Below are 17039 nucleotides of genomic sequence, written 5' to 3' on the forward strand. Positions count from 1 at the left end.
TGGGAGATGCAGTAGAATTGATTGAAAATGGCTATTTTAAAGAAATGGCAACCCTGTGCAAGAGAACAGATGAAAAACTGGGTCGACTCAATGACCCCGTGTCTCAAATGCAAGAACTGAAATTGGAACGTGATGTTTACACACCAAGAGAAGTACGACAAGTACGACAATGGAAAAAGGATACCAAGACGAAATTTTCCCCTTTTGTCGACAAGAGAGAGCTTGTTGACGATGCTGGAGAAGAGGGAGAAACAGAAAGCCCAACAGACCGAGAGTGAAAATTTGGAGTTAAAATTTGAGAAGGAAAGGCAGTTTCAGGAAGAAATGCATCCAAAACAACATCAGATGTGGGAGGGAAAACTCGACGCAGAACTCGAACTCGCACAAAGAAATTGGACTGACGGAGAACAACGCTTGCGCTACAACAGCGAAATTAACAAAACTTAGGATCACTCCTTTCAAAATAAAAACCAACCGACTGGGTCAGATTCGAAAATATGTTCGTGACACAAGTTCATAGCAAACCTAGCCTGAGTATCAGGCTTTTCGGGGAGGGGGGGGGGGGGGAGGGGGAAGAGAGGAAGGGGAAAAGGGAAGAAAAGCCTGACACAAAAGCATTGAGACGAGTATTCCGCCCCCTCGATGAGCATGACGCTTTGCCGTAAATAGTAGCCAATCAAAATAACTTCCGGTCATGCGACTGTCATGTCAGCGATGACCACTGTGAGAGATATGAATTGAAGTTACACAGACAGCTCCATTGCAAAAGACTCTCCAATCAAAATATTTTCTGTTGAGCGCCACTGAGCAGAATTCGCGACTAGATACAGCTTCATTACAGGAGGAATATAAAAATCTCACAGTTCAGAACGGCAAGAAGTGATGACAAAAAAGGAGCCGTAACTAATCAAAAGACAAATAGCCGTGATAAGACACACAAGATCTCAACTACACTTGTAACAAGTGTATCAGCCGAATTGTACAGAACGGGTTAATATTCTCCTTTATGTGATTAATCATCTCGAAATAAACTGTAGCGATCAAATACACAAGAGACAATGCCTTAACAAGGTGCATTTTTAGGCAAAAAATCGTGTTCTTAATGATTGCATGCCTTAGAACAAATCCCTATAGCAAGTTCCTTTCATTCATCATATCCTGAAAAAACTGGCTTAGATCAGGCTTTCATCCTGTCTAGTAACGTCAGTTTCATTGCTTGAAAAACAACTGTGATTTAGACAAGCAAGGCTATAACAGTTGCCCCATATTTTCAACTCCTTTAAGCTAATTTGGACTATACTCTTGTAAAAATATACCTGGATTTATGAAAACATAGCACAAGAAATACTGCCTTATGTTAGTTTTCCTTGTGAGATTTTATTTTATTTTTTGCATTTTTGTTCTGATGCTAAGTCAATAAGTAGAAAGCATACATTTAGTAGACATTTACAAAATAAAAATAGTTTCCTCCCCTTCCTCCCTCCCTCCCCATTTTGCTTACCTAGCCCCACTCTCGCTCGATCGCTTTTTAACCGCACAACGATTTGGCTTTGCTTTGGGCGCGCTCTGGGCTCAGAACTAAGTCATTTGACCTAGCGTTTTGCTTTTCTTACGAGTGCAGTTCCTGCCTTATATAATATGCTTCCTAGCTAGTTCTCTTTTTTGAGCTAAACGGGTAATTTTCAGTTACTCGGGCAGGAACTAAGGATTGCATATTGTGAGCTTTGCTTGAGGAGGTGACAGTCTTTGGCCGTAGAAAGTAGGTCTTAGCGATGATTTCTAGTCGCGCATCGTTAAATTGTTGGAAATTTTTCACCCCTCCAAAGACAAAGAGTCAGTCGCATTGCGTTATGAATCTAGAATGAAGACGGAAAATCAATTTAAAAACGCTGTCTTGCTCCGTTAATGCCGATTCTGCTGCAGAAAGCTAGACTTGAGCGCTAAAAGACCGGGTTTTGGGTGAGATTAAAGATGCGTTGGCGCCGTTAATAATTGCCAAATGTCACACTTGTTTAGTCGGATCACAAGTCACGTTTCATTTCACTCAGATGTCAATGTCATGTCTAATTCCAAAGAAAAGCCACTCTATTCTCTTTGACCTTACTTTCTTGTGATGAACCGTAACTGAAGTCGTGTTAATGACTAGCATACTCCCTCAGCCTAGAAAGTCTCAAAATGTGTTCAATATCTGGAGGCTATGTTTTCATAAATCCAGGTATATTTATATATTCAAACCTTGTAACATTCCGAAACTAATGATGAATACGGTTATATTAGAAACATGTCCTTCAAATTCAAAATTGTGTGTATTTTTCTCAAATGTTTAATACCTTTCATGATATTGTAAGTTTAGTGATGTACGGTAAGTAAGTTAGTTGTGAAGTCACGGAAAAAATAAAATGTTAACAAGAAATACGATCGAATCAGTCTTATCGCTTGTGACTTTATTTTTTTCTTGATCGTAGTCGTCTAACAAAAAGCAGTTCTTGATTTGACGTCACAACTCTTGTTTGCTCCAGACCTCTCTTTCTCGACCGAGAAACAAACTTGGTCAAATTCAACAGGTCACAAGAATTCCAGCTTTTAACCAAATCAAAAATGTTTTTGGGAAGAAATGATCCAGATAATAAGAGGATTTGTTTGTGTGAAAAAATAATAATAATAATAAATTTCAGGGGTTAGGGTATAATTAATTACTATTAATTATTACTATTAAATTGATATTATAATCATGTCATTATTATTAAACATTATTATAATCTTTAGTCCGTATTATCACTAAGCTTTCAGTATACCATTTTCTAGCATACTCACCACGAGGTGTCGAGAGACCAGTGTGACAAGCTCTGTATTCCGCTTCAGTGATAGTTGTCTTCAATTTCAAGTTGGTCAGGCCAAACTCCTTCAGAATATCCTCTGTTACAAGGAACTTCTGTGCCATTTCAGCCACATGGCCACGACGATAGTCCTTCCACAGCTCGTCAAGGATCTGCAGGGAGCTACATGCCACGGTGATTATTAAACTTCCCTGGCGGGCTTCAACAAACTGAACGTTGCAGACTTCTTGGAGGTACCGAACAAACCCATTTACCTGTTCTGGATTATATGGGTCAAGGGCTAAACTCTTGGAATTAATGGCCTTCAGAACTTCTTGTGCAAAGGCGTCTTTCATGTCGTTACAGTCAATCGTCAGATCAAGAGGAACTGTTGGAAAAGAGACCCAACATTAAAATTGAAGGCAAGTACTCCTCACTAAAAGTGGTATAATCACAGACAAACATACCGCATGCAGCCACTCATACATACATAAATACATAGGAGAGAAACTGAGTAGCTGAAAGCTAATGTATTCAAGTAGCATTAAAAAGAAATACATCTACAAACTAAGAAAAAGGGAAATAGATAAAATGTGAAATAAAATACGAGAGACGTACATAAGTAATAGACAGGTATTAGAATAACTAGAAGAATTAACCATGTTAATAAAAAAAATTACAATCTCTCTCTTAAATATGTTTGATTCAGTATAATTTCATATGTTCAAAATCACTCAGCTATTGTTGCTCAGAAGATGAAGATGAAGCCCAGATCTAGCAAAAATTGAGAACTTCCTGTACGAACAAAAAGGCACCACGTGCTACAGTGCATATGTCCTTGATTACATACATGCATATCTAAGGAATAAAATCCTATTGAATGGGTGGAGACATGATTGGGTGTGATCAGCGGGCCTGAAAATTCTCTGCCACAATCAAAACTAACCAGAGCTTTTCAGCCGTTGCGTGATATCTGAAAGAGGTAATTTAATATGCTTATGTAAAAGCTGACTGGAAAAACGTGAAGTTATTTTCAGAATTGTAATTAGAGTAATACTTTTCATATTCAGACTTTAAAAATTGACAACAGAGAACAAATGTGTGATTAAGGGAATAAATACTGATCCGAATAACGAGCTAACCACCTACCAGCGTCCACAACGTTAAGGTCTGAGTCATTTGGAATGCTGCATTTATCAAGAGGTGCATTGTAATCCAGTAACTTGTCCTTGTACTTAACTACAAAAATTTTTCCAGGCGGGGTCTCTTCCAACTCCTCAATTTTGTCTCGCACCATACGAATGGTGTCAGTTTGTTCAACATCTAAAACAATCTTCTTCCCAGCCGGTGTCGTGACGTACATTTGTTTGAAAACAGGAAAGGGAATCAAGTGTAGGGTTGATTCGTTTTTAACCCTGTAGTAGCCCAAAGTGCGACTATGTTCCATTTGCTGTCCATTGAACATGACACACTGCTGCTCGGGCTTGATCCACGCTTTCTCTTGAATTTTGTCCTTCAAAGTCTTGATAGTATCACTTGGTTTGAGCTCCAAAGAGATCTTTTTGCCACGTGACCTTCGCTTCTCCACATGAACCTTTATTTCCAGTACCCTCAAGTACAACATTGCATCTTTCTTAATGTCCCAATCATTAAGAGTGGAACCATTCTTCAGCTCTTTGCCGCGAAAGATAAGGCATTGTTGCTCAGGAAAGATACGCTCTATATCTTTAATCTGATTTTTCACAGCCTGAATGGAAGAATCTGGTTTGACTTCCAAAGTGATCATCCTTCTGCTCTGCAAATTGTTTATGAAAATTTGCATGGTGCCAATCCTATCGCTTTTCAGAACCAAATGAAGACTTGACTTCCCCTGGATTTTGTAGTAACTTACGGAATGACCATCTTCGAGGTTTTTGCCATTAAGGATGAGATTTTGCGATTGTGGTGGGATTCCTTCCTTATCTTGAATTTTCATCTTCACATCATCAATAAAGTCATTGGGGTCAACCTCCAATGTAACTGTCTTTCCGGTAGGAACTTTCATAGAAATTTGCATGCATCGAAAGCGTGTTGCATTAAGGAGTAGGATTGGTCTGCTCTTGACGTCGACATCGTAATCACTCAAAGCAAGTTCATTCTTCAGTTCTCTGCCAGCGAGAGATAGATGTTGCTGTTCCACAGGGATACTTGGCTTTTTTAGCTTGGTCAAGGATGAGTTAATTTTCTTTTTTACATTCTCAATAGAATCACTGCAATTCACCATCAGGGTAAGCGCTGTCCCATCAAACATCTTAATGCCAACTTCCATTGGGTTCTTCTGAACTAAAAATCAATTACAACAAAAAAAAAAGTAATAATTAATTAATGGCAGATTGTCCGAAAGAATCGAACTCAATACAAAACAATTATCGCTTAGATTACACCAGTAAAAGATCTTCAAAACCCATCTACTGCCAACAAAACAGAATACAAAAGTGTTCTCGAAAAATAAGTAGGCAGTTCAGTATGGGGCGACGACAAACGATGGCAAAAGAATTTTCATTTCCACCACGAAAACGGCGGATCAAATTTCTTTGGAAGGGTGAGATTTCACAGCCCCTTGTCTGACAATTAAATTCGACGTCGCCGTTGATATTTTAATGACCTTCTTTATATGTTGAACAATATAGAGTTTCCTTAACGAACTCCACTTTCGCTTCCCTTTCAACTGTTCGTGCTCTCCCACTTCTTCTATCTTCTTCTCTCTTGAAATTCATGTATTTTTGGTGGTAACGGCCGCCCAAGATTATGTCTCGGAAATCGAAGAAATAAAAATCAGCTTTTTGAGCCGCAGATATAGAGCTGCTTTGACAAAAATTGTCCAAAAAAAAAAAAAAGGCTAAAACAGCGTGTGCGACAATGCCGAAAGGTCGCCTGGAAAATGCCCAATAAATTTCAATAAAAGCTCAGTGAGCTTTTATTGAAATTTATTGGGTATTTTCCAGACTACATTTCGGCATTGTCGCGTACTCTTTTCCTCCTTTTTGGACCACCTTTGTCAAAACAGCTGTATATTTCAATGGTTTTCGTTTTCCGCTTTTTTTTTGTTAACGGGACTTTGCCCAGGCGATAAAACCGACGTTCAAATCTCTCCTCTCCTCCTTCACCCTTCTCTTGGTCATGATGTTGCTGATGTAAAATCATTATTTTCCCTCCACAAGCGCTGCAAACTCAGTCCGATTTACTACGCAATGTTGCACAGTCAACCCTACATTTGCTTTGCAAGGACACCTCCGATCAAGCCTTTTCGGTGCTTCGAAGGTTGAAACCAAATTTTAAAGGAACAACTACATAGTCAACAGAAATCTAATCCTCGCCCGATTTTCTTTTTTGGGGTGAGTTTCGGAATTGAAGGAAATTTCAACATCACTTGTACACTGAGAAAAGCCATTTGATAGGGCTATCATCAATCATAATTTATTGATGGTATGTCATTTTTACGCCATTTTTACTTTGCCCAGGCGAATTGGAAATAAAAATTCTTCAATAATCGTTGCAAGCTATCCTTCTCCCGACCCCGTCCCAATCCTCTTGCAGTTCGCTTCGCTCGCCGCTCGCGCCCCAAATGCATGCCCCAACTGGAGAGCTTGCTTGCAGGCTGGCCTCGAACATTGATCCACCACGTTTCCCGGTAACCCATGCTGCCTGGTTCTCTTGTCTGGTCACCATCCCCCGCCCGGATGGTGTACAGCAATACAAAATTTGACACAGCATAATATTTGACGCAGCATAGAATTTGGTAATTTACAAATTTGTTGTAATTTGAAAAGTCCTTGTACATATTACTTAATTTGTTTACGGCAAAATTTGACGTTAGCTTCAAAAACTCGTCGCAACATTAAATTAATTTTTTCACAATGTTTATCAGAACAACAGGTCTTTTTACTCTGAAGATGACTTGATTAGTCGAGGACGTTTTGTTTTTAATCTTTTTAAGCTCCATAGCCTCGTAAATAGTATTTTAAAACAAAATGTATTCTAACATAAGATCCATATTCAAACACAGAAGATGAAAATTAAATGTTTTCTTAAAAGTAAATAAGCCAAACACCAACAAGTAATAGCTGCATTCCATATACAGAAATCACCCGTAACTGAACAACAAACGAATTTTACCTGAAGTCATGTTCATCATTTTTTCCACGAGTGACCTGCAAAGCTTCTCCCAGCTGTAACATTTTGCATACTCTTTAATGATCAGCTGCATTTCGGCAAGTCGCACTTTTCGCGGTTTCTGGCGGACACTATAGATTGCCTTGGCCCACGTCTTAGGATCGTCTGAATCCACTACACAGTTTGAACCATGGAGCACATTCTTAAGAGCTTCTCCAAGACCAGAGTTACCACTTACAAGCACAGGAAGACCAGCAGATAAAGCTTCAAGAGCAGGCAGCCCAAACCCCTCAGATTTTGATGGCATTATGGCAAGATCTACCTCGCAAAACTGTTCAGCCAAATGCTTTCTCTTTCCACGCACAACTAGTTGATCACGATAAATGCCTTCCTTGAGCAACATTTCTGTTACTTCCTGCTCTTTTCCACTTGGCACGCCAACAACCTGTAGTTTGTAGGGTTCTGGCATGTGTTTCAACATTGCAACTGCCCGGGCAGCAATGTCATAGCCCTTCAGCTGCAAGTCGTCAATGTCACTATTCTCTAACAACAGTACAGAAAATGTTCTTCTTTCTTCAGAAGCTTGCTGAACATCAGCAAACTCGGAGATGATGCCTGGGGTGAGATTGAAAACATCTTGATCTTGATCTTTCCCATAGGGACGCAGATATCCTAAGAACGCCTCAGCCAGCTTGGGTCCAACTGCTACAACATGATCAGACAATTCACAGAGTTTGACCTCTGATTTATGCTCTTCCTCACATTTGGGAAAAGCCATTGCATTGGCTTTGAACATTTCAAGTTCTTCGGGGTCATTATGAATTACCTGAATCCATTTACAATCATGGTGGTGTCTTATGAATTGTACTTGTTTACCGAGCTGAACTCCATGGCCTATCACACAGTCCATAGCATGACCTTCTGGAATACGTGCCAACCAATCAACTGGGTCGACATAACCAGACATTTCTTCTGCTTGAAGGAGACAAACATTGTAACCAGCAGCATCTTTTTTGTCGTCTTCACTGCATTTAGGGAGATAGACGGTGACTTCCACGTCAGAATGCTTAGCCAACTGAATGGCAAGTTCTCTATTGATGGCTGACACACCTCCTTTTGTTGAACTCCATTCACTGCTTAGAAGCGTAACTTTCAATGTTCTTCCGGAGGACAAATCGGAAGCTTCTCCTTCAAGGCTTCCCTGTAATGTAGAGGCTATGTTGAGAAAGGCGAAACCCCCAAAAATTTGATTTACACACAAGCTGCCAGCAGTGCTTGCTTCTCAACTCAATTAGTTAACGCAAACGATTGAGAAGCAAAGAACAAACGGCAAATTGTCACATATTATTAAATATTATTACATATTACTAGATATAGCTCTCGCTAGGTGCCAACGAGCAGCCATTCAAAGAAATACTAATTGGTAATTTGAAGACACAGAGTCATGTTTTGTGCACTGCATTATTTTGTAGTGAAGTATTGAAGACAATTTGAAATGTGTTGAATTGTTATGTGAATATTTCGATCGACAGCGGAGAATTGCCAAAATGCAAAGATATTTTTGGTTTTAAATTATCGGGTTATTACGGTTTCAACAAAAGAATACAGAACAAAAATGAACCCAACAATAACTTTTTATCTTTTTAAGCTGTAAACAGTAACAATTTCAATGTTATGACGTGCTTGGATAATGAACAATAGAATTGTACATTTCATTGACAAAAACGTTCTTTGAGGCTTTACACAGAAACTTACATGCATTTCGTTCCGAGGCTTGTTGTATAGTTTAGTGAAATTTTTAACATGTGAACATAAACAGTAACAAAATATTTCAATTATATTATGTTTTTCGTATTCGAACAGTTGGCAAAGGACATGCACAAACTGTTTGCTTCGGGATGCATGGGCCAGTCCGATGTTAATGGTGCACCAGCCGTTTCCAGAGGTTTTCCAACCCTACCCCATGTGCAGTAAAAATACATAACTTACAGGGCAAAACAACAACAACAACACCGCTTTGGTCTAAGATAGTTAAAATTACTAATTATGGAATAAAATACACTAGTTGCCAATTAAATTTTTTCCAAAAAACAAACTTGAAGGTAAAAATTTCCGGAATTTCGATGAAATTGGATCAGTCTCGAGAGCATGTGTTTGTTTACGCAAGATTGCACATGCAGTTGTCACGTTTTCTCGATGAAAATAGAAAGAGATACACACAGAAAGCTTTCCTAAATGAAAAATTTAATCAGAAAAGTCTTTGTTTACGCCTTAGAAAGAAACGCGTATAATTATAAATGCGAGACGAAAGCCGCGCAAGCGATTTGAAGGAACTACAAGCCCATTTCGAAGCGAATTTATCGACCCGTGCGGGGCACGTTTTTCAAATATTTCGCAAAAACTTTTCAGAGTACAAAGAATCGGTCAATTCGAATAGCATTTCAGTACAAATTCACAATCAAACCTGTAATTTTTTGGCTGTTGAATTCCCAGAGTGTAGCTTGCTTGCTCGTCGCTTGAAAAGTTAGGGTTGCTTTGAATTTGATTAAGTTTAAATCTCAGCTGCTTTGATTGCCTTTTGCTCGCTGGCGGTGACAAAGTTGGCTCACTGGCCGATGTCGAGTTTACTCTCGTGTAGCTCGCTGGCCAATAGTTTGCTAATAGATTACAATTTCAGAACATCTTTGTCAAATTGAATGTGACGAGGCTTTCATCTTGACTACCTTGTCTTGTAGTTTTCGAAGTGAAACCACGAGGAACGGTACGAAACGCGCGCGAGTAGTGACGGGGGATGTTTTTGTCCTCTTTATCTCGGGGGAATGTCATTAATACGCGGGGCAATAAATTAACGCCGATGACGTAACCGCCTATTGTCTTGATCACTCATTATAGGATGACGTCATAATTTATTTTAGCCTTACCAACGGGTTATGAACTGGTTTGACAGGTTTTTCAATGATGTCATGCTCTATTTTTATCTTATGGCAGTCATGGGCGGTATCACCGGTTTGACAAGTTTTTGAAGTTATTTTTGGATACATGAAATCATATAGTATATTACTATATACTATTGTTAAAAATAGAGCATGACATCATTGAAAAACCTGTCAAACCAGTTCATAACCTGTTGGTAAGGCTAAAATAAAATATGACGTCATCCTATAATGAGTGATCAAGACAATAGGCGGTTACGTCATCGGCGTTAATTTATTCCCCCGCGTATTAATGAGATTCCCCCGCGAAAAAGAGGACTAAAACATCCCCCCCTCACTACTCGCGCGGGACGTCAAGATGGTTTTGTGACGTTGCAAGATGGAATCGACATACTACATCTTTTATAATTAACGATAAAAGGGAAGGTTTGACACTTCAGTGTGGAGAAAACCACATTGAAGAACGGTTATATACTCGAAACGTCTGTCGGTTTTTTTTTTCAAAACCATCTTTGACACTTTTTGTTATTTATTTTATATAAATCCTATCCGATATACAATCTCTTTTCTTGATTTCTCGCGCTTAGGAGCATGCACAGAGGTAGGTAATGAATACGAAACGCGCTGGGCATGATGGGCGGTATCTGAACGTCAAGATGCTATTCTGACGTTGCAAGATTGAACCGACACCTATTTTCTCGATTTCTCGCGCTAAGGAACGCGCGCTGGGCATGATGGACAGTATTGGAACGTCAAGATGCTATTGTGACGTTTCAAGACGGAATCGACATACAACCTCGTTGCTCGATTTCTCGCGCTTCTAGCTGCACAACGACTCGATTAGGGAGCGTCCCCTTCGTCAACGCAATAACACGCTCTCTAGTGACAAAAGCTTGGGCTGCCTTTGGTTCTATTTACCTAAGTCATGAATTGAGTGCTCTTTGAGTGCTTTTTGCCTGTTACGGGAAGGTTTTGTAAGAAAAACGCAATGAAGGGAGACAACTAGCACTAGGTCAAATCGCCCCACAATGGATTGCAAGCCTCATTAGCCTACCTGGCCACGCCTCTCACAACATGGCCAACATGGCATCCTTCTGATTGAACTACTCCAAGTTATGCACAAGCAGTGTTCTCCACGTTAACCGAGGTCGCCTGTTGATTTATTCGTTGTACTTAGCCATATGTTACAGTGATGGGGCAATGCGCGATAGTTTTTACGGCAACATAACGAAAGCCCAACAATAACTTGTCAACAAGTCATATATACCCGCTTAAGATCCAACAACGGCAGGTGTCTATGACGGCGGGCGGAAGTAAAAAAGTTGGCAAATAACTTCTGGACAGCCGTCGTGAAAAGTTTCCTGCCATAGCAGAATGTCTGAGACGTTTGATGGGCCGAACTTGCGATCGCGTCTAAAGCGTGAGTATATTAGGTCTCATTCGACAAAATTCTTTGATACTTTTGATAGTTAAAAATTTTCCAACTTTAGTGGATCGTTTCATTTGAGTATTTCATGAAGAGAAAACGATTTTAAAGGAATAATATCCGTTTTATTTTGTCGATCTTTACAGCACAGGCAGCCCAAGCTCAATACAAGAGAACCGTTGAATTATAAGAATTTGTATGGGAATGGAACGGATTTGTGTAAAATGGTTACCCTGCTGCTTCTTGTATTTTTTGTCATTTACGAGCTTTTCAAGGCGAATTGAAGCGATTTTGGCGAGTTAGCGTCATTCAGATTTCCACTGCTAAGTGGAAAAAAAACTAAAAAAATTATACCATCTGCTTTTCACATTCGTAAAACCGCAGCCGGTTTCTTGGCTATAAACACTGAAACCCTTTTACTGATGCCGGGAAAAACGGTGGAGGATGCATTTGGCTGTGACCGACACCGAGTTGAAACATTTGGATTGGTTTCTGGGTCTTAGTCAAGATATGTACTTCAAAATAAGGTGAATAATTTCTTCTGCCATTTTAGCTTGTTTTCAACATGCATGAAAACTTGTCGTTTGTCCGCTAGTAGTCTTGTTTCACCTCGTTACTGCTTAAGTTCTGTAGGAGGCATTTTGCGAATTGTTAGCTTGTTTGATGTTGAGGAAATTTATCCTGCGAACTTGAATAAAAGAAAGAGTTTGAGAACAGATAAGGACGTGTTTACAGCTTTCTTGTTCCTTTGATGAACAAATTAAAAAAAATCAACGACTAATAAACGATTAAACGAATGAACATTAAATTCAAGTCTTATACGTGTAATACTTCTAAAAAGCAGCATTAACTCCAACATCCGTCATAAGAAGCAGTAAGCTTTTCGAAAAAAAGAAGTAATCGAGAAATTCCGATGTTGGAAAATTTGGCACTGATCTGTGAACGAAATCTGCTCAATTCGACGGCTTTTAGCGTGACTACGCAATTTCTGCCAATAAACTGAATCCTTTATAACCTTTCGCTCAGTAATCCCTAACCATTTGATCGTTTAACCATTATACTTGTTTCACAGGTACTCATCATTAAACGTTTTTTATGCTAAACTTTGGCCGGCTTATTACTCGAAAAATAATGCTCAGTTTACAAAATTTGGTGGAAGAGCCGAATATTCATACCGGTGAGCGCTTAGAAAATGTTTGAGACAATGGCCTCAACCCGTCTCCTCAATGGCTTACCCGTATAACTTGAAATAAATGGTTGAAACTGACTTCTCAAATAAAATTTAAGTTTTTATATATCAGCATCGCGGAGAATATTTTCTATTTGTACTGTAAGGTTTTATGTTTTTTACTCAGCCAGGAGAATTTGCTGGAGTTTTCCACAATGCTTTCGTTTACAGCTGTAGTTTCGTAAGGTTAGACGAAGGAACTTAAACATGTACAGGATAATAAAATGTTATTGTCATATTCTAGTATTTAAAATTATGTAATTTTGGCGAAACTGAACTGGACTTTCTCTTCCATTTTGAATACAGTCGAACCTCCCTTTGCGACCACCTCTCGTAAGCGACCACCTCTCATTAGCGACCATTTTTCCAAAATACCAAAAGTTTTCGAGTCAAATCACTATAGATGGAACCTCTCGTAGGCGACCACCTCTCATAAGCGACCACCTCTCGTAAGCGACCACTTTTAGAGATGATTGTTTATAATTTTCAATTGTTTTTAACCTCCCGTAGGCGACCACTTGACACACAATCTGCTGTATCTCTCACGGGTGGAAATCGAAAAATGTGTCGCTGTAACATATTGGCTACATCATTACAGCAGACGCCGTAAATCTCACAGTCGGAGCTACCGGAAGTGTTTCCCAAAATAGCTTAGCATTGAAACGTACTATACTTCACACTGAAATAAACTTTAATCAGATCAAATCTCTTGTAGGAAAAAACTCTCTTATCTTTTATCGTTCTTATCTTTTTGCTTATGTTCCGTTCCCTGAAAAATTTAGACAGCGCCACCTGGAGTAAAAAAAGAGCCAAGTTTCTTTCACAATAATTGTCTCAATCGCTGTATTAAGTAATTTGCGAGATACAAACAAGATTTTTTGCCTAGAATAATTTTGGACCAGCCTTGATATACTTGTAGCTAAGAAAAGTTATTACTATGGGTTTCGATAAGCACTGGCAAAAGGCTTAGGTCTCCGCAATTACCATATGTAAATTACCCGAAATTTAGACTTCCTGTGATCTGACCTCTGGTAAGCGACCACCTCGCGTAAGCGACCACATATCCTTGACATTATGGGTGGTCGCTTACGGGAGGTTCGACTGTATAAGGTAGAAGCCCCACGTAAATTTGCGTGTATCCTTGCGGGTTTATGACGTGAAGGGTGGCGCAATTTTTTTCTTAAAATAGATTTTTTAGTACAACACGTGGGGTTAGGGTTAGGGACGCGTGGACGCCACGCTTACGGCCTCCATCCCTGATTATGGCTCCTGTCAAGACTTAACCCAATTATCAAGAACAAAATATTAGGCAGTCAAAATATCAATGAAGTTGAGGGATGTTTATATCTTGCTCAATCAGATGAGCATCTCCCAAGGACAGATGGTCATACTAACCTTGATATAACTAGTTTGATAAAAAAAAAAGTTTGAAATCTTCAGAATCTTGAAAATCAGGATTTCTAAGAACTCTGCAGCCCACAGGTTAACAATTATTGGCAAGATTTTAATCCGAACAGCCCTCAACATTAATAATTATACATGAGCCACTGTCATACTAATCTTCTTTAAAAAACGGCAAGCGTGAATAGAGCTTGAGCCGCAAAATGTTCATAATTAAACATATGGGGCTTTGAGGAAATCTTGCCCTTTAATTTAGACTGGTTTCTGGATCTTCAGTTGTGCAGTGCCGGAGAAAATCAAATATTATATTTTACAAATGCTAATATGAATGAAAGAATAAGATAGAGAGAGCAAAGATAATATTTAATCAGCAATCGTTGTTAAAAAAATCCGTAGATCTATCCAGTTCAGCTTGTTTACAAATATCACAACAACTGACTCCTCCTCGACAGTCGAGACCTATCTGCTGCTTTCCGCCAACCTATGTAGAGCTTATCTAACGCTTGTAGCGATGATGCATTGACGTTCGTGCAATGAAATAAATGTTTCGCACTTACTGAAAACTCTGAAGAAGTTTCATTCTCATTCAAATCAAGACCCTAGCCTTGCCGTTTTGTTCAGCACTTGCCGCCATTTTAATTTAGCTTTTAATTCGAGCCTAGTCCACTGCATCACACCTTTTTGCTTGGATCCGCTCTTTTCACCGCCCTGTCCTATCTGCCCTGCTGAAACCATATAACTAACAATATCCTTATACTGTTGAAAATGCATTTTCCACAATGTCAGAAAATAATCTCCTGTACAGTATAAACTAGCCAAGTGCCTGAAGTGTTTCAATGGCATGTTTAAATTAAGTTATTTACGTAAAATAAAGTTTCTATGCAAGCTGAATTCAAGCTTAATTCGACAACGGACTAAAGCTTTGGTCCTATATATACCTACTTCAGACCACAGCAGGGAAGCACTTAACAGCTGATGATAACAGACAACTGAGTTTTCTCTAAGGCCAAAGATAATACCTTTGATAGCCGTGACATCAAACGATGCATCTTGCCCTTTCCTGCCAGCACTGAAAAAAAAAAAAAAAGAAGAGAGAGATGGGGGTGAGGTGGAAAAACTCCAATTCGCAACTGCTTCAGTTGCGTAAATAACTGCGACAGTCTGTTCAATTTTCAACACAAGATTAGTTAAACCAAACATTTTTAACCTTCATAATTTCACATATTATTGTACATGTGACAGCAAAGACATACAGCCAGCACAAGATTCAAAATACATCACACTGTATCCTTTAAGCCTGGTTTACACGTACGACACAAGCACTGAAGCACAAGAAGCTACGTGTAAACCGGTGCGTCGCAAGCATAAGCGCCTTGTGCTTGCGCTTGTGCTTTTGCTTGCGTCGTCCCGGTTTACACGTACGACGCAACGACGCAAGCATAAGCACAAGCACAAGAAAATGGAACGATTTTCTGGTACAGAAGACAATATTATACATTTTGCAAATGGACTCTCGTCGCCGCGACTGAAAAACCTTGCCATTAAGAGAAAGAGCATTTTAAGCAGTGACCTACATTTTCTTTTTTTTCACGCTTGAAACATTCATTATGCAACTTCAAATAGAAACCTTTGGGACAAAAGTTATAAAGTAGAATTTTTTGTTAGTGAAAAAATGCCTTTTTGATAATAGGAACACAAGATCTACTGGGTAACTTTTTGTCATTTCCCCAAGAGAGTGCGACTGGGTGCTTTTAACGAAGCAACAAAAACAGCGGGTCACCAACTTAGATTTTGAGACAATAAATCGCAAAAACTGACAATTTGAGGTCTTTTCAGTATCGCGTTCGTCGACGACGAAGGAGAGCGTAAGCCTAATCTTGTGTTGCGTTTGTTACTCTATGGCACGTGTTTGGGTTACCGGTTTCTGTAAGCCAGAAAAATCGAGATATTTTGTAGTCTCTGTAATCGGCAAAAGCAAATTTTTCTCGCTTTCAAGCCGTATTATCCTATGACGACAAACCTTCAAAAATGACACGGCATGCAAACGATCGTGTTTCAAGGCAAAAGCCTGCGTTTGGCAAGTTAGTTCACCTTTGAATTAAACATGTTATTGGAAATCCTTTAATTTTACCGAAAATTCAGGGAAGTGTGTACGACTTTTGCTGGATAATTGTTTCAAACCGTCGCCATTTGGCGTTTCGCGTCTAGTGGTTAGAAGTAGCAAATAAAAATCAACAGTATACCCGCGGTATACGGCTACGCGAGCATTTCCATCTCTATAAATTCATGAGGTCTTGACAATAGATTTTTATACTTGTGTCTGAGATCAAGGCTTTCAATATGCTAATTAGTTCTTAACATTTAAAATGTTTAAAGCTACACAGCAGCGAGATTTACCTGTTAAGCATCAAAAAAAATATATTTCTAGTTGCTAGTAAATAGTGGTAACAAGTAGAAATAAAAAGTATACTGTCTCTTATTAAAGTACGTTTCTTAATGATTAAAAAAGGTTACGAAAATATGTTACAGATGTCACGTTATGAATAATTAATCATAATTTTTCTCTGTCAGACTCGGGTTCGCCTCCAATCTTGTAGCTTTAGGGTGAAAGAATAAACTCCTGTAAAAAAAATACCTCATCCTCCAGATCTTTGTTCACCCTCAAAATTACTGAAGATTTTTGTTTCCCAACAACTTTGCTTTTATTCAGGCTGGGTTAGAAGCAGTAGAACTGTGGTTATTAATTTGCAAGGAAACTTCAAGTGTTCTGTGAAGATGATGATTATTGAAATACAGAAAAGCTGCATACTAAGTTAAAAAAAAAAACCCCTTAAAACGAATGAAAACGAACAGGAAAGGGCCCACCATAGTTAAATCTGTGCTATATAAGGAATCAAACGGACTCCGATAGTCTGTGATTATTACTGGTTTTAACTCTTTATTAATTTTTTTTGTACTATAATATTCCCATGGTAACTTAACCTTGAAGTTTTGCCCGACTGATGTTTATAACAAAAGGATCTTCGAGGGATTTAGTTCCTAAAGAAACTGCGGTGCTGCTTTGTTGGGGAGTAGAAATGAAT

The 17039-nt window shown here is 39.0% G+C and overlaps 1 protein-coding gene across 3 annotated transcripts in view; it reads right to left on the reverse strand.

Annotated features, from left to right (window-relative positions):
• Positions 1-17039, reverse strand: part of LOC146467380 (uncharacterized) — a 30139-nt gene that overhangs the window by 8844 nt on the left and 4256 nt on the right. For 2 of the 3 annotated variants that reach the window (XM_085126109.1, XM_085126111.1), the window contains exons 2-5: positions 14976-15025; positions 6972-8169; positions 3966-5138; positions 2815-3204 (exon numbers count right to left, since the gene is read on the reverse strand). In XM_085126109.1, coding sequence (XP_084982235.1) covers positions 2815-3204; positions 3966-5138; positions 6972-8169; positions 14976-15005 — 2791 coding nt within the window. In that variant the 5' untranslated portion in view covers positions 15006-15025. The remainder of the gene's footprint in view (positions 1-2814; positions 3205-3965; positions 5139-6971; positions 8170-14975; positions 15026-17039) is intronic. The other variant, XM_085126112.1, reaches the window with a different exon arrangement.

The sequence above is a fragment of the Pavona decussata genome, unplaced genomic scaffold, assembly GCF_977016875.1.
Source record: "Pavona decussata unplaced genomic scaffold, jaPavDecu1.1 SCAFFOLD_137, whole genome shotgun sequence".
Lineage (NCBI taxonomy): Eukaryota > Metazoa > Cnidaria > Anthozoa > Scleractinia > Agariciidae > Pavona > Pavona decussata.